The sequence below is a fragment of the Chiroxiphia lanceolata genome, chromosome 1 (genome assembly GCF_009829145.1).
Source record: "Chiroxiphia lanceolata isolate bChiLan1 chromosome 1, bChiLan1.pri, whole genome shotgun sequence".
NCBI lineage: Eukaryota > Metazoa > Chordata > Aves > Passeriformes > Pipridae > Chiroxiphia > Chiroxiphia lanceolata.
In genome coordinates, this window is record NC_045637.1 from 138,750,528 (window position 1) to 138,776,354 (window position 25,827).

At 38.1% G+C, this 25,827-nt stretch overlaps 1 protein-coding gene across 5 annotated transcripts in view; it reads left to right on the forward strand.

Annotated features, from left to right (window-relative positions):
* The first annotated feature begins 351 nt into the window (after positions 1-351).
* MYO3A (myosin IIIA) overlaps positions 352-25,827 on the forward strand; it is a 117,139-nt gene continuing 91,663 nt past the window's right edge. For all 5 annotated transcript variants that reach the window (XM_032709222.1, XM_032709246.1, XM_032709229.1 and 2 more), the window contains exons 1-3: positions 352-598; positions 6,859-7,041; positions 11,667-11,801. In XM_032709222.1, the coding sequence (XP_032565113.1) occupies positions 551-598; positions 6,859-7,041; positions 11,667-11,801 (366 nt within the window). In that variant the 5' untranslated portion in view covers positions 352-550. The remainder of the gene's footprint in view (positions 599-6,858; positions 7,042-11,666; positions 11,802-25,827) is intronic.

Below are 25,827 nucleotides of genomic sequence, written 5' to 3' on the forward strand. Positions count from 1 at the left end.
ATTCCCCTGCATAAATATTATCTGTTGGATGACAATTGTCAAAAAAATCTTTAGCTCTCATTTGTTTTCAAAATATCAGAGCTTTTAGAATTGACTACAGTAATTAAATTTAGTATTTTGTTTCTTTGTTCTTTTCATACCCTCTTCCTTTAACTAAAAGTTGTCTTAAGAAAAGCTGGGGTGCTGTATGGGTGTCACGTTTAAACTCTGAAGGATTGTCATCCAGTGGGTAGCCCCTATGTGCAAGATTAGATTGAATGCTTACAGCCCTTGCTGATCGTTTAACCCATTTCTTAAAAAAAGCCGCCTCCAATGGAATTTCCTGAGAACTGCAAACCTCAGCATGCAGTGAGACTTTGACTGTTGTGGTGCATGGCAGGGAATGCAAGAAAACCAAGGTGGAACCTAACACTGAAGTAGATCTCTTGCATCCATGCCCCCTGAAAATATTCAGAGTGAAGAGCTGGAGCCTCCCATGAGCAGGGCTGCCCAGTTCAGTCTGCAGCAAGTCAAAATGTCATGATCAGCTGAATAATAATCAGCAGATGAAATGTCAGTGTGGACACCCAATATGCATTTATCAGTAGAAGGAGATCAGGTACCAATACCACACAGTACTGTTTCTCTACTGCATGTAGAAGTTTTACAAAGGTCATGGAGTCCAGAGGCATCAAGTGTCTCTGAAAACTGTCTTGCCTTGTTGGGAAAGTTGTTCTGGATGTCAGCAAAGAGAAAAAGTGTCTACAGAAGAAGCAGTTACCCAGCCTTTCAGAGCGTAAACACTAAAAAGTGGCCTCAAAATTGGACATTTTCTTCCTTGAACAGCCCTAAGTTTGAAATACATACTTTGAATTGTGCCCAGGAAATATATTGTCTGATACTAGGTTAAATTTATCACCACTCCTTGCCACCAAATGCTTTAAGTAACCATTTATTTCTGCATTCACATTATTTTAGGGTTTTGTTGTTGAATTCAAAGTTTGCTTGACAATGTCATTGCATGGTTATTGCCTTTTCTGTGTATCATCAGAAAACATCCAAGTTGCCTGACAGCTTTCAGGTCATAAGATGTGGCTGGCTTGCAGTTTTCCCAGCTGTAGCATAGGGCTGATATTCATTTTGTCAGTTGTCAAGCTATAACTCTTTGTTTCCAGCATATAAGTAGGATAGAATTAATTGCATTGAACATGTCTGCAACTGAAGATGTATAGCTGGGTTCCTTTCATAGTCAATGGAAACTTAGCCAGTAGAATCAACAGAGTCTGAAGACCAAGTGTTTTGTCCTAAGACAGATACTAAGCAGGTCAGGTGAATCATTTTGATTGCTTTGACTGACTAAAATGAAATCATAGCATCTAGCTTAGGTTCCAGTAAGTGTATTCTACACACCAACTTAGGTGAAGCCCACGGAAGCTGATGTGATTTGTGTCTTTCTTACTCATGTAAGCACACAACAGTGAAAGAAATGGACTGACTATTAGAAAAGCTTGTTGATTTTTGCTGTTCATCTACCACAGCTGGGACTAAAGAGATTTTTTTTTCCCCCCTATGGAAGGTTTCTTGCAGATGGGAAGGACAGTTGTTTAGTTCTGGGAACACACTGGGGAATATATAGAGTGGAAAGTAGTAAGCTAACTGATGTGCAGTCAAAGAGGGTAATTCAGATAGACACATGCATGACATTATAATGCTAAGCGCATTGAGCTATTGACAAATTCAGTAAAAACCCCACCCTGTTGTGTTCCAAACACTTGTCTTTAACTAGTTGCCAAACTAGATAATCTGCTCACATTGAGCTTAGATTTGAGTATAGTTCCCATTCAGATATAGGTTGTATCATCATTGAAATCGGAGGCCAGATATTCCCCCAGAATTAATTGGGAGTGATATTGGAATTTCCAGAGCAAAACTTACTCTTTGAATGATGGATAAGATAATATACTGCATAAATTACTCATTACAGCTGCATTTATACAAGCTGTGAATCTGAGCTGCAATCCACGTTCTAAGTTGAATGATCAAATTATTTGGACATTTAGCCAGAAATTTCTAGGTGCTAGTATGATGAAGGGCATATTGTAGCCTCATGCTCTTGGCTTGTTTTGAGAATTCCATACCTTTAACTTTCTTATTAAGTATTTGCCAGTGTGGCATAAACTCATGAAATAAGAAGAAATGTGGATTTGGATTTTATTGTGCTGTTACGTTAAGCATTTCAGGGCCTCACTCTCCTTTGTCATCAGTACCAGACCAAAGAACTTCTAAATTAGATACTGGATAAAGGTGATAAAGGTGGTGAAAAAGGGAGGTGAGGGGTTTTTTTTGTTGGATATAACAAACCTTATCAGTCTTTTTTCTGTTTGTTTGGGGTTTGGGTGGGTTTTTTTTTGTTTGAGTTTTTTTCTGTTAGGGTGATTATTTTTTCTGGCATCTGTTAGGCAAGAGACTTAAATTTCACAACCTGAGGGAGTGCAAGTGTCACATGCAGAGAGGTAACAGACCTGACAGGCAATGTGAGCTAGTGTTCCTGGCACCTGACATCTACCAGTCATGGCAAATGTGAAGATGTCTGGCAAATTACAGGGTAGGATATGTGCAGGAACTGTCTGTTTAGACACGAGTGATGTTTGCAATGTGAAGGAGTGATGTGGATGAATAAAACAAAAGATGACCTCAGTAGGTCTGTTTTGAACTGGTTCCAGTTTTCAAAACTTTAAGATTGTGGTAGTCAGGAGACAAGATGCTGGATTCATTGTAGTTATATATGAATATGTGTCTGCTTTGCTAATCATGTAGTCTCCCTTTGTGGAGAAAGATGAGTAATATGAGGCAAGGTGCCTCTCTTGTTTCATTAGCTGCTTATGGAGGAAATGGATATCTTTTCATCCAAGTGGGATGAAGGTCCATTCAGAAACTATTGGGAGGAAAGGTTTAGAGAGAAGTTGCACACTTAGGTGGTATGAAACAGTAGTAAAAATATTGGATTAACATGTAATATTCTATGTGAAATTCAGGCTCCATTGTGCTTTCAATGCAAACTTATAAGCTTATTCCCACTTGATGGTGTTGTCTGTAATGTTCTGTGGCCTTTACTGTAAAGCTTCCACAGGACAATTGGTTTGTGTCTGAAGCTTTAGGTGTGATAAATGTACTTAACTGAATTGCCTTTGCAGCAATCAGATAGTCCACAGGAGATATACTGCATTCTTCATGAGCCTTTCCCTTCCCTTTCCTAACTCACTAGATACTGAAAATGATGGAGAATGCAGTGGTCTGCCAGCATGGATGCTGAACAGGGCATCTCTGGGTATCTCTAATACGTGGCTTGAGGTCTGCTGCATAGGGTGTGTATGTTTGATGTGAAGCAAAAAATTATATAGGACTGGCTCATAAGAATTCTCACCCAATTTCTTTTTATGACTGATACTAGATCCCTGTTTCAGAGAAAAAAAAATAAAAAACAAAAATACCAACCAACCAAACAAACAAAAGAAAACAAAACAAAACAAAAAAAACCCCAACCACATTGGCTTATTGTCTTGGAACTCCAAATCTGTTTTTTCCCTGCCCCAAATACCCTGAATTTGATCACTGTGTCACAGTCTGTTTGGCTCTCTCAAATTTACAGGACAGTGTACTCTGTGATTTAAACTTTATTTCATGAGAACTGTAACAAACACAACAAACAGGGCTCAATCCCCTTTTGAGCAGGTCAGTCTATCACGTGAATTAATTTATTCACCGTTCAAGCCATAAGTATTCATAACTTATAACCCATAACTTAACTCATGAACTTATGAGCAAACACAAAAGAACAAAACCTAGCTGGGGGTAAGAGACTGCTTATCCCTGCTCCTCAATCACAGTGCGGGTGTCCCCTGTATCACACCAAGGAGCAGGAGAGCCTCAGCAGTCCAGCTGCTGTTGGATTGGCTTCAAAAGCTTTTGGGGTAAGCTGGTGTTTTATACCTTCCTGCTTGGACACGGTTTTTCACATCTCCAGCTTGGAGGTCCTATACATTTTTATAAGTTAGCAGATTCTGGGGAAACTACAGTAGGAAAGCTAATAGTAGACAGATTTGCCAGTGATGATGGTGCATAATTGGTCTTGAGCATTTTCAGGCCACCTGTCAGTCTACTTGGTCCTCTTGCTTTGAAGTACTGACAGTGCTCCCAGCATGCATAAGGTCTTACCAGGAGGCAGGTTAGCCAAAATCTGAGCAGAAGTGGAGTGAACTGTCACGCTGAGCACAACAGAAGTATTTCAAAGGGTTTTCCTAGTGGTTCAGGGGTACATTCCCAACTTAGAGGTTTGGATCAAGTTGTAAGCTGTGGTGTTTTTTAAGTCAATTTTTAATGGTGAGGGGTATGATAAAATATCTAGGTGGTTGGGCATCCAGACATATTCCAGAGACAGTCCAATTTATTGGTGAAATATGAGGCTAAATCATTATCAGCTTTCTCAACTTCAGTGAGATGTAATAAAACATTATTCATCACCCAGAACAGAACACTTTAAATCATTCTATTTAATATATTTTTAATAATAGAAGTGGAAGCTAAACAATTTATCTGCAGGGGCTTGTTCTTAAACTTGGTGAAAGTGAGGAAACACAGTGTTCAGTATAATTTATTCAAGTTATGATTTTGAAGCTGTTAAATCGAAAGCAAGAATTATTCACACTAATTCTTTCTGGAATAGCACTCTTAAATTATTGAACTAAGTATGACAGCTATTGAATGCATGTTTTGTGAGATATGTGGTGACTTTTCTTGAGACAAGATGATGTGCAACTGGTATGATTTTCAGAGGAAAATGCAAGCATATGGCAGTTTCTCTAGCACTTTTTTCTGATAGCCAAATAGCATCTGTAGGATCATATTTCCTCAGCCCTTTAACAGTTCTCATTGTACCAGTCTCTGCAGACAAATAAGCAATTGATACTGCAAGTCAATGGATTTCAGATGTATACTGTCGTAATATAGGGAGTTAATGAAGCCTGTCTGAAACTGCAGGTTTGGTACCTGTTTTTTCTTAGAATGTTCTGCTTGATATAAAACATCTGTGCAGAGAGGTGGACCTTTGTTTAGGGGTGTACTTGGAGATTGAAGGCATCAGAGTTTCCTGCTTGGCTCTGGCATAGGCTAAATATATGAAACTGTTCTTTGAGTTCCTGCATCCTAAATGCTCATCTTTGAAGAGGAGAAGATAAATCTTCCTTTCTTCAGCTCTGCATATCTTCTACTGTAAACTGCATCAGAAGCTCCTGTGTTTTCTTGTAATGAGAGGCATAGCAGGCCCTAGATTTTGATGGACAATTACCTTTTCTGTAGAAAATAGCCTGTATGCTGACAGGTTTCAATATGATTTGGATGCCTCCATTCTTATGAAGGCACCTATTCATAGCTTTTTACTTTTTTTCTCTTGAAAAAATCACTAGTTACGGATTTCATGTACAGTAGAACCTTAAACGAATAGCCTCAATTCTAAAACCCAAAGTTCAGATAGAGAAATTTTGAAATTCCATTAGTATTGAATGCCTTGAAGCAAGGGTTTGGGATTATGAATCCTGATCCCTTTATCATCCCCTTAATCAACCCAAATTTGGTTATTGTTTTGTGTATTCCCAAATATGAGCTAATAACAAAGCATTTATAGATGAAGTGATTAAAAACCCCAACAAAATGATTGCATTTGAGCAGTACTTTAAAGGCAAAAGAAAAAGAAATTTTAAAAAATGTTGTAACTCATTTGTGTTCTTTTTGGGGGAAGAAATGGTTTTCCTGAAAGTGTTGAAGTTCCCAAGGCATGGATAAAGACTAGGCATGAGGTGGAAAGGTAATGCCTTAGGAAGAGAGTGAAGTCACTGCCCTGACTGAGTTGAGTCTATGTGAATCCCAGGGGGAGGGTTAGACAGAAGAAAGAAGCAAATTTTTAATCTGGAATGGAAAACCGAGGATTTAGTCATTACAGCTATGTGTCTCTGGATCTTGATCCTCTGTCTTTGACTTTAGCCTGGAGTAGAGTTGAGGGAGATTTCATTGTTTCAGGTAAAATTGGGTCATTTTGTTCCCACAGTACTTGAAATCAAGGTGGTGGGCCAGGACTGGGTGCAGTACCAAGTACACAACAAACTGTTCTAGGTTTCCCAGTGTAAGTGAATTGTATCCCTCATTGACTAGGGCATGGGTGTAACCTGGTCAGTGATGGATAAAATTCCATCATTGTAAAAGGTGTTTCCTTTACTGTACGTAAACCAGTTGCTAATGTATGTACATTGGTAAACATGTTTTTCATGGCTGTGAATTCTTGACTGTCAGAAGACCATGGAATTGTGAAGAGATCTGCCACTTTGATCTGCTTGGCCTTATGAGATGTATATAATAGTTCAAATGCTTAAGAGAAGGATTATAAAACTGATTATTTGCTGAAAAAATTAGAATTAATCTAATGCTACTGTTTAAGATGTTTTATTTTGTGTGGGTTTTCTTCCCCTTCTTGCCCTTCTTGGTAATGGAGCCAAATTCTTTGGGATTTTATGAATTTGACTCTGATTTCCCTGCCCTCCTAAAATCCTAGGGTGACATTATATTTTCCTTGAAGTGTATGGGAGAACTTCCAATGGCTTTACTCAAGCCTGAAATGGGTTCAAATTTTCATTTGAATTTCCTTTCATTTAATATTATCTTGACTGCATATACCTGTATTATGTTCTTGTTCATTATGCTTGCTGTGCATGCACACTATATGCAAAAACATTTCTAGTGTTTGAGACTAGAATGTGTATTTCTCTTCACATTCATAGGAAATTGCTATTAACCATTTGTTGAGTGAACATTGAGATCTCTTTTTCCTAGGAGCCCTCGTTTGAGATGCTTCCGTTGACTGGGAAAACAATAATATTTGATAGCTTTCCTGATCCTTCAGATACCTGGGAAATAATTGAGACTATTGGCAAAGGAACATATGGAAAAGTTTTCAAAGTGTTAAATAAGAAAAATGGCAGCAAAGCAGCAGTCAAAATTTTGGATCCTGTTCACGTAAGCTACTTAAATTATTTGGTTTGTGCTTATTTATTTGTGAGTTTATGTAGTCTTTTTTTCTCTTTGTAGATCATTTGCATCAGAAGTGACAGTGAAATAAACTGCTTCAGCCTGCTAAGTATCAGGCTAACTGTCAATGCATTTGTCTTATCATAAGCGATCTTTGAAGTGGTTGCATTGGTAGAAGTCAGAAGTATACCTAAACTGTGTTACTTTTACTTTGGTTTATCCTTGTTTATCTCTTATTTTCAGAAGCAGAACTGATTATTTTCCTTCTAAGTACTAGAAGTCCTAGCATATTCTGTTCTTACTGTTGTAAGAATGCAAAGGTAGTAGCTCCTACACACAAAGCACCAGGTGACTGGAAGGTGGAATTATTTATTATGTTGTAGAATATGTTTTTTTCTCAATAACTGACATTTGTTGGGTGGCAGATTAATGTTCAAAGGGTAAGGAAGAACATTAGTCTGGTTTGTAAAGGCATACATACCCCACTGACTTCAGTGGTGCTGCATGTGGCTTGGGATTTTTCTCAAGAACAGTAACCCACAAAACATGGATGAGCAGCTGTTCCTGTTTCAGTGACCCATTTGAGTTCATCTTTTGCATTCCCAGTATAGGGCTGTGAGGCTTGTGCTTCAGTTGCATGACCTCTGGGCAGGAAGGGAAGAGCATGTCATGCCATGTGGAACCCTGCAGTTCTGGAGTTGCACAGCCACACAGGGCTCTGTCTACCTCTGCATAACACGTGGAGTGTCAAATTATGATCCCATGGCCTGAAAGTCCATGAAACGTGTTGGTGAAAACATAGTGTCTTGCATTATCTTTGCTGCGTATTTTGTTGATCTGCTCTTTATTTCAGCATGCTTTCAAAGCAGCAAAAGGATGCTCCTCTCAATTCAATACCACATACTCTCCCAGAGTAAACATAATTTGCAGCCAAGCAATAAGGATCTTAATGAATTCAAATGCATTGGAAACTACTTCTGACTCTGTTGCTTTCTGTAAACAAGGTTCTTGTGCTTACAATGAATAGGCAGGACTTTCTTGCCACTAGTGCTTACTAAATGCCTGTTTAGCAGGAAATGCTTCTGCTTTCATGTGTTTCACAAGTGTTCAGAAATGATTCTTAAGTGACAGCTGGCTATGGCAGGAATTACTGAAGGAATCAAAGAAAATTTCAATGTTGTGTACACTTTCGAGGTTGTAGGAAAAGATTAAAGGATGATGATGGGAAGAAAGAAGAGGTAGTAAGGCTGATGCTAGAGGAAAGAGAAATAGATTAAGAAGAAAAAAAAGGAATGGAATGTAAAGAAAATGGAAGAAGTAGAATGGATAAAGATGCAATAAGAAATTGAAGAAGGACAAAAGTAAAACTGATGAAAACAGATTCCTTATTTTAATGAAAAAATGAAAGTAATACAGTCAATGTCACACTCCAAGACTTGACTCTTAACTGAATGTATTACTCTTTTTATTCTAAGAATGCTATTCTTTTCTACCTTCTATTTACAGGATGTCTGGAGTAGCTGCTGTACCTCCATTTTACTGCTAAAATGGCAATCCTATGTTAGAAATAGGGTGAAAGCAATAAACAGGTTATTTTTGTTTAAACTGAAAGTATTATTAACGGCTGCAGAGGGAGCCATTGCAGTGAAGAAAAAGATACTTTATGTATTTTCTTTACATTTTACATTTTTTTTCTTTGAAGATGATTTCAGAATTGTGCCACTTGAGAGGTGGGCTGGAAACAAAGCAGAGGAAATGTGGTTTTATAGAACTTGGTTTAACTGATATTTCCAAATTAAACTGGGAACCTGCATTGTCATAGGGGACATAAGACTAAAATTAGCATTTCATATTTAATCCTTTAGAGCTCAGATTCTTTTGTTGAATAACAGCTCAGCTTTTTGAAACTGAAACAGGAAAGTGAAGGTGTTGAACTAAGAATATATGAAGATGGAACTGAGAAACTCTCAGTCTTGTCCTCAGGACTATAAGTAAATACCATTGTACTTTAGAACTCTTAGCCAGATTATCCTACAAATAGGATGAAAATATTCGCTCTACCATTTCTAATAGAGATACTTTTATGCAGGTAAACATATTAAATTCAACCAAACATTTCAAGTTTTCTTCCTTCAGAAAATACAGAGGAAGATTTTTATTTTTAGTAGGCACAGAATGGATATTCATGTCATTTCTCCTTATAATTGTAAAAGTCTTATAAATTCTGAGTACCCCTCAGGAGACAGAAACCTCTATTAAATCAGAGTAGGACAGTGGGCTAATTTTCTTCCTATTTCCCCAAGGCAGTCAGAAATATTGTAGGTTTTGTGTTTAGTTTCTTTGCTTTTGACTGTATTTTTTTTCCTTTTTTTCTTTCTTTTATTTTTGCCAGATGAGTTTTCTCTCTTCATCCCTGCTTCCACTCTTTTTCTCTCTGTCCTCTGCCATCTTCAGTACCTTGGTTCTTCCTTCCTTCCTTGTATTTCTTCTTCTGTGTTGTGCTTATGGAAAAAATTAACTTAAAGTGAGTACTTCCTTTTTTTGAAAGATGAAAATTTCTACTGTTTTTCAGTTAATTCAATAACAAGATAGCTAAAACCCTTCCTTGTGAGGGTTCTATTGAGACTTCTTGTAGTCTCAATATGAAAGCTTAATGGCCTGTTTCCTGAAGATACTGGTGAGTGACAAATTTCTTGGAGGCCAATCAAGCTGGTCTCAAGACAAAGGGCTGGTATGAGGAACTTGAGTTGGATATTGAAGAGACGTGTAAGAAGCAAGTGAGCAAAGTCCTCTTGGGGCAGATGGGTTGAACAGAATGAGGAGCATCATTCACTGGAAAAACAAACCATCCCCTTTCTCTGCCATGGTCATTTCTACTTGGCAATGGTGAGACAGGTTTTTGGCACTGAGTAGATGCTTTTCATCGATACAAAATCCACTCATATGGATAGTGGAATTCACAAGGTAACTCCCGTCTAGAATGGATTTTTCATTTCTTTTTGTGTAGTTGTAAATAGCAAATTGTATTAAAAATATTTTAAATCTGGAAACAAGTATATTAACATTTCTTGAGATCTAACCAATAAGGAAAACAACTGCAGGTATTCTGCCTCCTGTGGTCAGGAGGGATTGAGTATTTTCTCAGCAGGACTGAAATACCATCTAATCATGTCCCTCAATGAGCAACTCCAGCACATAGGTGAAAAGGGTTTACCTGAGTCATCCAGTGCCTTCCATTGCTGGCATCCATATTTGATCTGAAGGGGTTTGCACAGCTCTTGGCATGTGTTGGCAAAACTTGTCCTCATCTCTCACCTCCAAATGGATTTCCCTCACTCTCTAAGAAACCTGAGGTCTGTAAGGAAAGAGTGACAAAAAGCCACAACCTTTATAGTTCTGTAGGAAACCTCAGAGAAATAATGGATGTCACCAACTTCTATGACAGTAGAAAATGAAAAAAACTTGCAGATAATTCTAGAAAGTGGGATGGTAAATGAGTAAGATTTGTGACTGCAATCATACTTCTTTGTGCACAGAGAGGTAGAGAGGTAATTCCAACTACCATCTCTAGCTGGGGATACCCTTAAGACTAATGCAGTAACAAGTAACTTCCCAAGGCATCTGCCTATCTACCTACTTAAGGATTCCACTGTCTTTGCCTTGAAATCACAGAGTGGGTCAGGTTGGAAGGGACCAACTGTGGGTCATCTGGTCCAACCTCCCCACCCATGTAAGGTCATCCTAGAGCACATTGCACAGGATTGTGTCCAGATGGTTCTTGAATATCTTCAGTGAGGGAGACTCCACAACCTCTCTGGGCAAACTGTTCCAGTTTTCAGTCACTTCGGCTCACCACAGTAGAGTTCTTCCTCATGTTCAGGTGGAGCTTCCTGTGCATCAGTTTCTGCCTGTTACCTCTCATTCTATTGCTTGGCACCACCAAGAAGAACCTGACTCCATCTTCTTGACACCCTCTCTTCAGATACTTATAGACATTGATGAGGTCCCTTCTCAGTCATCTCTTCTCGAGGCTGAACAGGCCCAGCTCCCTCAGCCTTTCCTTGTAAGAGATGCTCCAGTCTCTTAATGGTCTTTGTCACCCTCTGCTGGACCTGCTTCAGGAGCTCCATGTCTCTCTTGTACTGAGGAGCCCAGATCTGGACACAGCACTCCAGATGTGGCCTCACCAGGGCTGAGTAGAGGGACAGGATCATCTCCCTTCATCTGCTGGCAATGCTCTTCCTAATGCACCCCAGGATGTCATTGGCCTTCTTGGTCACAAGGGCACACTGCTGGCTCCTGGACAGCTTGTTGTCCACATGACTCTTGCTCCTTCCCCATTCTCCTGAGGGCTGCTCTGTCATACCCTGTATGTTTGTTAGTTGAAATTGATAAAGACAAAAAAAGGATTACTGTTTTGTACTGAGTAAACAGAACCAAGCTTTGTAGCCCTCTAAATGGTACATTCGTGTTCTGTTTGTTTTTTCCTTTGTATCATTTCAAGCTACGTTTAAATTGCCAGAAAATGCTATGTGTTGGTTTTTGGTTTTTTTTTTAAATGGCTATCATTATTAATTTATTAACTGCTATGTATTTCTCATTTGTGACGCTAGGATATTGATGAAGAAATTGAAGCTGAGTACAACATCTTGAAAGCTCTCTCTGATCATCCCAATGTAGTCAAATTCTACGGCATGTACTATAAGAAAGATGTGAAAAATGGAGACCAGCTTTGGCTAGTTCTTGAGGTAAATAATACAGAAAAATGAGAGTTTTATTCCGGTTGGCATTCCAATGTTGAGTATAAACCCAATGAATGAGATGCAAGTAATTTGTTCAGTGGGTTTTTTTAGAGTGGTTATGTGTAAAGTGATAAGTGCTGTTGTTTAGTGTTTTCCGTGTTCTGATTTTAAAGGTGTGCTATGAGTTCAGCATTCTTATTTTGATATTATACAGATAGTGCTGTGCCTTCAGAATTAAGATACAAATTCTAATGGGACTCATAGGATTTGCTACCTTAAATCTTTCTTTGTTGAAAGGCTTGCCATGGGAATCTTCTTCTGGTAGCATTTCTTTAAGTATGACTAACACATAACAGTTAAAGAATACAGTATGGAGATTTTTTTCCTAAATGAAAGCATAGAAATTATTTAACTGAATTCCTTTTTTTTTGATGCAAGTAAATGCACAAATTGATAAATAAGCCAATAAAAGCAGGCTACTGCCCAAATGCTGTTGAAAATAGCAGGATTTCCTCAAATGAAGTCAGAGCAAGGTAAGACCTCTAATTTGTGTGTTTTAGTCTTTGGTTTTGACTAATCTATGAACAAAGAGCTTGATCATTATGGTTTTCATAGATTCACAGCCTGTTCTGCAAAAACTTCCTCTTGTACCCTGAGGAAAATGAAGAAGAATATCTCTGACAGGAATAGTGAGCTTTTCACAACAATCAAGGCTTTTGGTGTAATTTGATCGGTGTTTGATAAGGTTGAGATTGAAGAATTGGTTGTATTTTATGATTTGTTAGCTTATTAAATACAAATCTCCTGCCAAATATCTCAATGATACAGTGGTATCTAATCCTGGAAACAAGCTATCAATAATGCTTCAGTTCTAAAAAAATTTATTCCAAAATCTTCTGAGTTCCATGGGAAGATGTTTTTTAAAATAGCTTGCATTGGAAATCATAACAAATTATTAAGTTAGACTGACATCAAAAGATGTCAGCTCTTTGTGCAGTGACCATCTTAGGAAAACCAGCTTCCATTGTATCTGCTGGGCATTTGAAACTCCCATCTGTGAAACTTCTGGCCTGTAAGGGCTGGATGCTGAACAGCCAGGATGGAACAGACTGTGAGGAAAGTCAAGTGTTTACATTTTAAATTCTATTTCCCATGGAAATGTGTTCTTATTGTGAAAAACAAAAGCCTACATGTGGAGTATGTTTTATATCTGCTCTTTTCACGCCAAGCTGTACATATTAAAGTGCTAGTATAGAATGTGTGGAATAATCTCGGATACTTTCTGTCACTGCACATGTAGACCCATGAATGCAGTGGATTTCAGTTGATGGTAGATATGCATAAGTAGAAAAATAAATTTCAATATTGACTTTGGTGAAGCTTTCCTTTTAATAATAGTATATGTGAAAGAAAACTGTCATGAAACAGATTTCTCTGTTGAAGTGGCACCTTCTTGTCAGCTTGCATTCAGCTTTACAGGGCTGTTGCCTGTCTGCTTTTCACAGCAGCTATTAAGGTGTCCTACAGTTTATAAGAATGTATATCTTTTCATCATCACCCTTTTGTGTTCTGTGATGGGATCCATGGGCAGGAGATTTTGGAGAAAGTGTCACAAATTCCACCAGGAATGGATTCTGATACATGGCAAAACTCAGCATTTAGTAATGGATTTAGAACCACCACTGTAGTTTACCAACAGAGTTATTCTCTTGGGTGTTTAAATCCATATATCTAGGTGTTATCAATTTTTTTTCCTAGGGGAAAAAGTGCTCACCTCCTTAAGATGTGTCCCATGCAATGTATCAATGGCAAACTAGCCTGGAAAGAAAGATTATTGCCAGGTTTCTTTTCTCCTAATTCCATCTTCAGCACTGGTTATATGAACTGCAGTGTTCATTTCTTATGTCGTTCTCAGTATATACAGTGTGGTGATTTTTGACATATCTCGTAAATTTTGGTAGCTCTTTTGTATTGCACTTGGTCATATTTGGATTTTAGGGAAAAGAGGCTAATCAGGTTTGAACTAGGCTAAAGTAAGTGGCTGAGATACAGTTTGGAGGCCAAAAGGGACCAAGTAGCTAAAAAGACTGCCCTATTATACTGTTAAGGGTTCTTGAGAGGTTTTAGTCCCAGTATTGGAGTTATCATAAAGTTGTCATACCTCTTAAGTTACCACCTATTCTGAATACTGGAAAAGACCTTGGATGGGTTTATGATGAAATTACTGCAGTCTTGGTGTGAAATATTCTACCCCACCTTCCATCTCTGTTCCCCAAAATGAATCTGTTCTTACATGATTTGGTACCTGTTGAACCTGTGGTCTCTGGGACGAGATAGTTGGACGTTCAATTTTTAACTAAAATTTGACTAAATTTAACTAATTTTTTAACTAAAATTGTGCTTCTTGTTCTGAGGCATACGTCGACAATGAGGTAGTGGATATTCACAGTCCAGGCTGAAGGTATTGTCCTCTGACTAGAAATGATTAAAGCAGGTGACTATCAAGAAATAGTTACCTGAAACTAAATGGAATTTAGAGCTGACTTATTGGTGCGGGTCATCTGACAGTTATTACTCTGTCTATAGAACGAAAACCAATTGCTTCAGAATGATGGAAATTATCTTCTACAGAATAATCCTGGATAAACGTGACATTTCTTCTGAATCTCCTCACGTAAATAATTACCTAATAGCATATGCCTTAATAGAAAATATTTTTTCCAATTTTAAGTGAAATTCCTCATTTTCTACTGAACATTTGAATTTAATTTTGTTTGCTGTGTTTCTGTCTCTGTGGTTATGTGCTTCTAACTGATCTTGTTAAGCATTTTGAAGTTGCTGTTCTGTGAGCTGGAAATATGCTTCTGAGAGGGTAGGAGCTGTTGTTCAGGTTTTTTTTTTCTTTTAAAAGAAACGATTTTATATATATATATATAAAATAAAGTATCAAGAGATAAGTAACCAGTCTCATACTTTGATTTAGCCTTTCAGTGTAGGTCTACTTGGTTGAAAATGTGCATAATGATTACTGAGGAAAATAAACAACCTTTTTGCATAACACAGTTCATGTTACATGCTAGAACAGTATTTGTAGGAGAATTGTAAAGTTACCATGTTGTACTCATATTAACACATGTGAGGACCTAAATCTGAGACTAGTATAAAATATGAATTTTAACTAATAATTCAAAACTAGAGGAAATAATAGTGTGAGACCTTTTAGCGTCATTAGCATTGTTTTTTGTAATAAAGGAACTAAACTTTCTCAGTTCAATATTTTTAAGGAAAATACCTTTAGGAATGAAAGTGAAACAGGAATACATCTGTACAGAAGAACAGTACTCTTGACTCTCAGTTCAGAAATGCCCTTATCTCTGTAGGCTGCACTCAGATAGACTGAACATCTGTTCCTCTCTGGGCTGTTCTAATCACGTTTATAATAAAGAATACTGCTGGAGAGAGGATTCCCACCAGGTGCATTAAGCTTCATCACGTGCATCCAGAGATGCAGGCAGAAGAAACTGGCCTATTGAGACTGTGTTTAAAAGAAATCCCATGAGTATTATGCTTGGGATGAATCAGCTTAGCAGCTTCATGTCAGCAGACATCAGCATGATGACACAGCTAAGGCAGAGTGGGCTATAGCCCATTTCTTTCTGCTCTGGATGTTAGTTCAGAAGGGAAAATGTCTGAGATAGTTGGAAATTAAATGATGGAAGATGGAGCAGAGAGGTAAATCATATCAGGCCCCACAGGTGAGCACGTAGGTCAAGGGCAAGTGGGGAGAACAAGTGGTACAGCCGTTGCCTGAGATTTGTTGCAAAGAACAACCTAGTCAAGAAAGAGTGAAGGCTGAAAATACCCCAGCAAAGTAAGTGGTAGGTGTTACATAGCTTTTATTTGCTACTGTAAGCCAGAAGCCAGAATCATAATGCAACATGTTTCCATAGGTTGTTTCCTACTGAGATCAGGTAGAACTTTAAGAAGCATCTTGGTCCATTTTCCAGAGACACACAGTTATGCATGCCATATTTGAGATGAATTTGGATTTATGAGTCACATAATTAAAGTAGTATATTTTATTGTTCTCGATATATTTTTATAAGAAATAGAGGAAACATGCATTATTTTTATAGCAACTTTTTAATTATTATTTAATTAGTTAAAACTTACCTTGGTAGGGAAAAAATTTCGTAAGGAGAGACTTTCCACCCAAAAATACAGTTTTGTAATGCCAAAGTATTTTGTAGCAACCTCTGGAGAGGTAGAGGTAATTGCCAAGAAGTGTAACACAAATAGATTCCTTTCACTGCTGAATGTCAAGAAGACTGACAAAATATTCTTTCCAGGTGTTTTTCTTCCTGTAGTGTGAACATTTCAAGAACATTTGCAATGCCCTGCTGAGTTAGACCAATGGTCCATGTAGCACAACGTTCTGTCTCCTGTGGTAGCACTAGAAGATGTTTAGGAAGGGTCTGTTGTCCAGTTTTTGCAGTCCATTTCCTTAATGCTTTCCAGCAACCATGAATGCTGTATTATGGATGTCCCAGACTATTCCATTTAGTATCCACTTATGGATGCACTAAACCTGATGATGATACTGCCATGCTATACAGTCTCCTCTTAGAGCATGCAAGTTTAATTTTTTTTATAATCTATAATATATTATATTTATATAATATTCCACATCATAGAATATAATGTTTCCAACATTATGTAAACATTTCTAAATCTAGTTATTTTTCAGTGTGAAGAAATTTAGAATCCTGTTCATATGAGAAGGAGGAATATGTTACAGTTTCCAGTGGACTGCAGGCTCTATTTTCTGACAAGCTCTGTTGTTAGAAAGTACCTTCACAAATGTTTCAGTAGCTAGTGCAATCTGTGCAGGTGCTGGTTATGCACAGTTCAGATTGAGTCAACCTGATTCATCTTAGTTGTCATGTAGAACCATTTCTTGATCTAGTGTAATCTTCATCAGAGAAATCGTGCAAGTGTAGAGTAGCTTATGCTTGGAACCTGCTTCTCTGAAGAGGTACCATTTTAACCTTTCCTTTTCCCTCAACCTTTTAGCATGGAAAAAATCATTAAATAAATTGATAACTTAATAATTGTGCATTATTGCAGGCAAAGTGGTATACTCTGAGTTTCATCTTCCGGATGTTTCTTTGTGTTAACTGAACCTGCTAACCAGACACTGATAACTCAAAAGAATTACAGAAATATTATCATGATGAATTATTGCGATTCAGTTAGCAGCTATGTTTACTAACTTAAAATTTGCCTGGAGCAATTCAAATTTGTTACTTACTTTTGATCTTTTAAAGTTAACACTAAGAGAAGAAATTTTAAATGTACAAATATCTAAATTCTCTTTTTAAGTCCTTGGGATGCTTCTATTTGTGATACCTTTTTTTTTTTTTCAGAAAGAAAAAGTCTTAAACCCAGTAAATAGAAGCTCTCAGGAGTTTGAATTAAACTAGGATACAGAAAACTGTAGTGTGTCAGTTCACCTGCTACTTTTTCTGCATAGACAAAATACAAACCCATAGTTAATCAGAGTAAGGACACAGTAACTCCTATGGGTAATTGTAAAGGTAGCCCCATACGGGGAAAAAAAAAGGAAAAAAGTGCCAATATATCAAATTGCCAGCCTGTTATACCAGGGTAGTGTCGGTCCATTGCTACTAGTTTACTTCTAGTGGCTTGCCTGGCCTGGGGAAGCTTGTGCATCTAGGATGCCAAAACGCTTGTAATAGGGTAAGAACCGAGAGAGAACCTAACAGACTGTTGCTGTGTAACAGGCACAGAATAGCCCACCAGTGTAGTTCCTACTCAGTTGCCAATTACAAGGGCAGTTGTGTTCATCTGGTGAGTCACTTAAATATGATGAGTGTGTAACAAGCTGAAATCCCCTGATAAAACTCCTTTCTGGGTTTGTGGAGATCATTTAGAAGAACTATGATTCTTGAATTTGCTTCAAGATGGAGAGCCCAGCACAATGTGGAGAGTATCAATTACTCACTCCTTTCCAATGCTAAAAGTGACCCTTCATAACAGAGAGCTTTCATCGAAGGTTTAAGCAGTAGAGCAAATGGCTTTGGAAAAGGGGAACTGAGGGGGTAACAGAAGTCAGCTGTGATCTCAGGCAGCTGCTAGCATTTGTCAGCATTATAGTACAGGAGTGTTATTAAGGAGGAATTGAAGGAGGATAGTGCTACAGTTTTCTGGGGTTTTTTGGCTGCGCCTTCAAAGCAGAGAGGAAAACATGTTATGCCTACAGGTACCCAGTAATGGATGCCAGCCCTGTGAGCTGATCAGGATTAGAAGTAGATCTCTTGCTGCATAAGAAATAGTATTAGGACTGCCGTGGGTCTTGACAGTAAAAGCAACTAGCATATGTTTGATGTGATTGAGAAGGGGCAGTCAGTGTGTGGGTTCAAGGGAATAATGGCATATTCAAAGATGGTTGGTTAGGGATAATGGAGGCCAAATTAAGTGTTTAATTAAGGCTGAAAGAAGAAGGTGTTGCATTAAATCCTGGGTAAAATTAAGAATGCTGAACAATACATGTACACTGCTGCATCTGGCCTGGAGTGAATCTGCTGTGCTGTTGCACTGTTGTATCTGCTCTTTGGAGAGAGAAGTTTAAAAAATTAGATACTTCCAGATGTTTGCAAATCTAACTGTGGTCACAAGGAGAGCCTTAGAATTCATGAAATATGTATAAATTTTCCTCACAGATTCATAAATGAACAGTGACAACACAATTTACATATGTGTCAGAGAATAATGAGTATAATTAATGCCCAAATCTTGTGTGGCTTAATAGTCTTGGATCCTTCACTGACCTACTACGTGTGGAAGAGTTTCTGATGATGTTGCCTTTTCAACATTGCATGTAATTCTAATAAATGGTGAAACTCACTAAAGTGCATCCTTCTTTTTAAACAACAAAAGCAAAATTCTCTGCTTTGTTATATAATGTCCAATCTATGGAGTGTATTTATCTAAAGAAATACCAGTCTCAGCATGTCCAGTTGCCTTGAGGAAGGGAGATTCTTTTCTACTGTGGAATTGAGATGCTAATAGTGCAATTCTAGGTTGCAGTGTGGTTTCTACAAAAAAGGAGCAACCGCTGTCCAAAGATCCAGGTATTGTTATTTTCCTTTTGTTTTTGAAAAAAAAAAAAAAAGGCTAAAATATTTCACTGCTGTTGTGTAGCTTAACTTGAATGAGGCTTCAACTGTTTGAGAGCTGTGACTCTGGGTGATGTAAAATATGAAGAGAGAGACAAGAAACTCCAGAAGAAACAAATATCACCCTGCTCCCTCCCCCCTCCCCCCCCAAAAAACCCAACCAAACAAAAAAACGCAAACAAAACCCAAAAACCAAACAAAAACCCCCAAACCTACCAAAGCAGACTGGGCACAAAAAAGCAAAGCTTAGAGCAAGATGGGTAGTTCTCCCCTTGTCTCTTGCTGAGATTTCCAGCACCATGTATGAGTCCTGATGGCTGGCAGTAAAGCAGTTTTCTCTCCATTAGCTTGATCTCTTTCCTCTCTCAGCTAATGGTGGTGTCGCTCTTCATGACACCTCTCTGTGCATGGAAGAGGGAGAGAGGAGCTGCAGTCAGTGTTTCAAGGCAGCCAATGCTTGTTCTTGATGAGCAAAGACGTTTGGCTGAAAATATCTGCAGCCTGCAAAGAAGGCACAGAGCCTGAGGAGTTGCTGATCATGCAGACTAGTACATCTAAAATTTAGTGAACAAATTCATGTCATTGCAGCTGTTGGGACTTCGATTGTAGAATTCCATTTGGCTGAAGATTTTGTATTAAAAAAAAATAATACTGTTGTACTAAATCAAGAAGCATTTGGACAACGTGCTCAGGCACACAGTGTGAGTCTTGGCGTTGTCCTTTGCAGGGCCAGGAGTTGGACTCAGTGATCCTAGTTAGGATATTCTATGATTCTGTAAGGAATGAGTAGAAGTATGAAAACTGGAGTTGTTCTTGTTGCTGTGATAGTTTTAGCAGGAGTGGAAAAATCCAAATTCCACTGACATAGTGGAAAATAACTAGTCTATTTGGGTTTTATGTCGGGGTGAGGGTGGGGGGAGGAAAGCTGTAATTTGCCTAAAAATTATTAGGTATTTCCAATTGACATATATAGAAGAAAAATTAAACAATTGAAAATTGCTTTTGCATATTTCTCAACATGGGTCATTTTTCAGTAATGTGTATGGTTATAATTGCTCCATTCAGACCAACACTGAATATTTTGATCCATTACGTGTCTGAACCAGTCTTGATTTCTCCATTTCTAAAGTATCCCTCTTTGCTCTCCAATTACAACAATTTTTCATACTTGAATCATATCCTATTTTCTCAAGACCAGAGATGTGTGGCTACAACTATCATTTGATGATTCGAAGTTTTACTAAACACTCATTATTTCTCTGCATGAGGAGTATTTCATATTACATTGTGGTTTGCACAGTTCACATTTTTTAAACAACTGGTGAGCATATGTTATGACCCACCTTGCTGAAGAATACTTACATACAAAAAGCTGGTTCTGAATAACCTCTAATGATTTTTGCCACCATGCAGTAAAGCAGAAGTCCAGAAAAAATATCCTGAGTTTTGCCATTCTGCTATGTAATTAAATAGCATGTGAATACTTTGCCTTTCAAATTCTAATATTTAACATCATTTTGCTTTCTGTACATTTTACTTTTTATCACAGTTTTACTAAAAAGTGAGGTTATTTAAAAACAAAATAAAACAAACCACGAAAACCCACATTTGCATAGGTTTGGGTTAAATCCGAGGTAACCAAATGTCCTTTAGCTTTTGTGAGGAGTAGCATCAGTCAACATAGGAGTGCTTGAGCTAAGACTTGTGGATCTTTGCTTCAGACACTTGGGGATTAAACACTTCAAGTGTGACAGACAATGTAATTTTGCTGGATTTGCTCAGTTTACATGTTGGGTCTCTTTATGAAAGAGAGTGACTGAAGGCACTACAGCAGTAGGAAGAGGGATCTTCTCATTCTCTGTTGGGCAGAAAGGGCTGGAGGCTGCAGACTTTGGGAGACGAGTACTATAGTAAGGAACAAGGAGGTGGGATGTGCAGAAAGGAGACAGGCGGGTGTCAGTGGTGATGAAAAGTTTCCTGGGCTCCAGAAAGAATGTTGGCATTTGTTGCAGTTCAGAAAGGTGCTGACTTTGCTGAAACCAAACCCCGGAAGTATGGAACTGCCTTGCACAGACACAGTGAGCAGAGAGAGATTGGTTTACAAAACACTTTAATTTCAATTCTATCTGATCTAGTCTTTCTGAGTTAACAATTCCAGTAGTTTATTAAAAGAAGGGGGGAAAAAAGAAAAGAAAAAAAAATTTAGCATAATTTTGGTTCTTATAAAATTACCTTTAAAAATATCCTTCAGAATTTTCTTGCTCATTAGGGCCCCATGACAGAGTCTGTAGCTCCTTTTGTAGTCACCAGAGAAAGGCAGGCATGTCCTAGAGTGGTTAAGCTAAGTCCTACAAGGAGAGGAACTGCCTTTTGGATGAGTGCATTTCAGCTTCACTCCTTTTGTAAAACCAGCCTTTAGACAAGCCCCATTGATTGGATTTGCACTTCCCCAGTCATCCTTTTAAACTCTATAGGGAAGATTTCTGTTGCAGTAATTTAAATTACAGTGAATTATACTAAATTATTATCTTCATGTAGAAACACACACATAAAATGAATTATGTGTATTGTGGACACGGTAGTACTTGGAATTACTGTCTGAACCCTGAATCACAGAGAAATGGTGCTACAAAAGAGGAAGGTGCTTTGAAATGTTTCTTAATTGGTGAAGACAGAACAAAAGCAGTGAGGTTCTGAGCAGGCAAAAAAAGCTGTGAGGTGCCTGCTGTTACCACAGACTGCCCTATTTACTTATGAGATTCTGTGTTTTCTAGAGCCTCAGCTAAGTTTGCAGCAGTCAGTAGAAATTCTTCTGTTGATATTATTGATCCCAAACTTAGGCCCTGGTTTTTCTCACTAGCTGAGTGAATGTTTCTGATCTCTAAATGTTATGTTTACCACTGCTCCTTGTGTATAATAAAGCAATGAATTGCAACTAAGTTTTCCCTATCAAAATGTTCTGTCTTGGTAAGCTGCCTCTTGCATTTGCTCCAAGAGTCCTGGGCTCTTTACTGACCAGCGCCTTAAAGTTTTGTATGTAGATTAGCTTCGATTTTCCAAAAGGATCCTTCCATTTGTTTGATTTTTTAAAAATTAAAGCTGTGTTATGGTGTTGCCAGGCCATGAAGCTATAGTTGAAGCTCCTTTAGAATTTCTTTTTTAAATATATCTAGATCTCAGTTGCTTTACAGAGCACTGTTTGAAGTCATGGCTTGGTTCCGCTTCAGCTGTATAACCTTTTGAGGAGGAGATGTGGACAGGTGATACATTAATTTCTTCATTAGCAACTTCATGGGGAGGTGAATCTATTATAACATAAAGAACGTGAATTATGGGATGGTGCAATATGAAGTTTACTTCAGGATGAGCTAGCAGGGGAATTCAGTTGTGCTATGCCCAGTAAACCTTTTTAACAGCACCGTCACCTACTTGCTTTTTTTCATTCTGCTGGAGACAAAACAGTATTACAAATGTTTTAGAACAGAAAAAATCCTTCTTTGAGGGATTAGTTCTCTTTGTTCTTGTGTATGTAAAGCCTTGGTAGCTTCATTCAATTATGCTGAGTTTGAAAAAAGAAATTTAGAAAAAGGCAATAATGGCAGACTTGTGGCTTTTCCATTTTGGCCACAATATGAGGTGGGGATATGTTTATTCTGACTGAGAAAGATAAGAGTTTGTGAAGGCTGGCATTGCATAAGATGAAACAGGAAACTTTTCCTCTGGCTGTCTGTCTTGTCAGTGCTTGTGCGTGGCAAAGAAAATGGGAAGTTAAAAGCCAAACTGAAAGGGGAGAAGTCAGAAGCAACAAATAAACACCCGTGAGGCTGTGACTAATGCAGCCCTGGAGGTGCTAGATGATACAAGAGAGCAAAATCATAAATACCACATGGTTTGTCATCACTGAAGCTAAATAACTCAGGAATGATATCTGTTTCAGTGATACATTTTGTTCACACTAAATCGAAAGCAATCAACTTTACCTAAAAGCATGGAGCATTGCTACAGTTTCTTATGGTTATGGATTGCCTTGTCCAGTTGTTAGGAAAAATAGGAGCCACAGTGCACATCTTTCTTCCATTTGAGATGAAATTAAAACTGCGGTGTGCAGACAGGAGCTGCATATTAAAGCATTTGACCCATTGAAGAAAATAATTGAGTAACCTGTAAGTCTTTACAAGGACCTTCAAGTATTTCTGGTAGGTCTTAGGTGCTCCCAGTTGGATGTGCTCTCTGGCAGTAATAGTTGTGAAGATACATCACACTGTAGGCAGAGAATAGCAGAGAATAGGAGTTAATATGGTCACAGCTGATCCTGAGAGATAGTCAGTCTATGGAGTTCTTTCTTGGAGACAGAAGGTAGAGAAAGTGACTCTGGAAATGGCTGTATCAGGTAGATTCTGTTCTAACAGAGAAGATCTCTTTTGAAAAGTTGAAGATGGAAGGGAATTTGAGTGAAAAAGCCCCAAAATCATTGCATTCACTTTCCTGAGAATAGAAAGGACGATGGAGCAGCAGGGTAAGGATAATGGGCTTAGGAGAGTATGCTTTACCTGGCTTGGGGTTCTGGTAGGTACCTGTATTTAGGAGAAATAATGTAAAAATGAAGGAAAAGTGCCAGGATAGCTGGCAGTTATTGAAAGACATTAAAAACACAATATCAAATTAGCTGATGCAGAGAAAAAAATAGAAGCGCAGTAAGAGGCAAGTGAGAATGCATCAGAGTCTGCTTCTTTTAATATTTCAGAATGCCTTCAAAGAGGAGAAACAAAAATGCTCAGCTAAGGCATTTAAGGATAACCTCTTAGGGGCTAATGTGGAGAGTGGTAAAGAAAAGGTTACTAGAGAAATGAGATACATGAATATTTAGTGTATGCCTTTACAAAGTGAGGAAAAATAATGATCTAGGGAAATACAGACCAATCTGCTTAACTTTAATACCCACAACAATTTAATAGAAACCACTGAAGAAATACCCAGAACCCAGTAACATGATAAGTGGTTGGTTTGGACTGGGTCATAACAAATGGTATTAATAAAATCTCTTTGTTTAACAGGATAACTGCTGTAACAAGGAGAAAGCAATAGACGAGGTGTGTCTTTTGTAAGGATTTTATATGGTCCCATGTGACATTCTTGTGAGGAAAATGTGGAAATACAGAAATTTCACATAAACAATAAAGCGAATAACCTCTTTCTCATAAAACTGGACTTAGTTTACTTTGGGGCTGGGAGAATCTCAGTGTGGACATCTGCTTTTGGTCTGTTTCCTTAGCAGTAACTTGAGTAATGAAAAAAGTCCACAAAAAGTTGAAGTGGACACCTAGTTTAATTACAGGCACATTAGAGAATAGCATCAGATTCACAGTTGTGAATACCAGAGGAATTTTTTTGAATCACAGAAAGGTGATTCATACAAAGTACTGCTATCCATAGGAAGAATAAATGGGACATATCTGACCATGCTGTGTTTATACAGAAAGAGATTCTCTGCAAAGTGGAGATTGTTCTGTTCAGCTTTTCCCAGTGAATACAAGACTTCCAAAGGAATTCTCTCTGGAATCTGGGGGCAAAACGTGTCACAAACGTCAGTAGCAAATTGGAGGCAATCTAACTTGAGAAAACGTGCCTAATTTCAAAATATTACATCAACTGAGTTTGTACAGCCTAAAAAAAAGGAGGAAAAATGATTTATCATGACAGTAGTCTGACGGAGATGATGTTAAAGAGAAAATTATGGTAATTTATTATCAAATACTACTGGAGGGAAGGGCAAAAATAATGCAATTTTGTTGGAAGCAAAAATATTCAGGTTAGATAGTAGGAAAAATGCTCTGTCAGGCTAATGAAACACAGAAACAGGCTACTTAGAAAGACTGGAATCTCCCTCAGTGGGAGACTTTTAGGAGTGAGTTAGACAAATATCTAACATGTCTGAAAGTACCAGGTCTCTATACATTACATATGCAGTGGACTAAGTAATTTCTTGAGGTCCCTTTTATTCCTCTGCTTCTGTAGTTTTATGATGAAACAGCAACAAATAAGAATCTTCTGTTCTTACAGCAGTCAGTACTACAAGGAAAGTACAGTCAGCTCAGAGATTGGCAGTGCTGCTGCACTGCATGCTTAGGGGAACAGGTCAGATTATTGATCTATTCTAACAGGAAAAAAATTAGAGATTAGTGCCTGACATGGCACTAATTTTAGCATTCTTGTGTGATAATATTAAAGCAATGTTGAACTTTTTCATAAGTATGATTCATGCATGCCATAAGTTGTGCATATGTGATGTGCTGCCCAGTCATTTATGTCTGTGCAACCTGTAAAGATAGGGAAGGGAGTAATTGTAATTGAGCCACTCTTTGCATTCAAGCTACTGAAGTAAGATGAAAGCACCTTAACAAATGCAGGATGCAAGCAAACATTACCTGACAGCTTAGTACAGATGTATAAGTCCAGAGCAGCTGGATGATTAAAGGCTGTAATGGCCCCAACAAAAGTGCAATTGAGAGTTTTCTTGAAAGGGAAGCTCATACTGAATCCTTATTCAATGGGCATCAGAATCAAGAAGAGCTGAAGAGGAGAAATGTATCAACTGGGTCAGATGAAGACCTAAAAAGAACACCAGCATGATTGTGATGTGATAGCAATTTTAACTGACATTTCATGTGTTAGGATAATTTTATATTTTTTTTCCTGAAGTTAGCTTAGCATACTAATAGCTCAGTTAAAGTAGCACAGGGTTGTGGCAGATGGGTGGGTGGAGGACTGCATGTCACCCCAGTATGAATCTTTGCCTTTTTGAGTGCCAGAAAATCATAAGGGAGGAGCCCTTT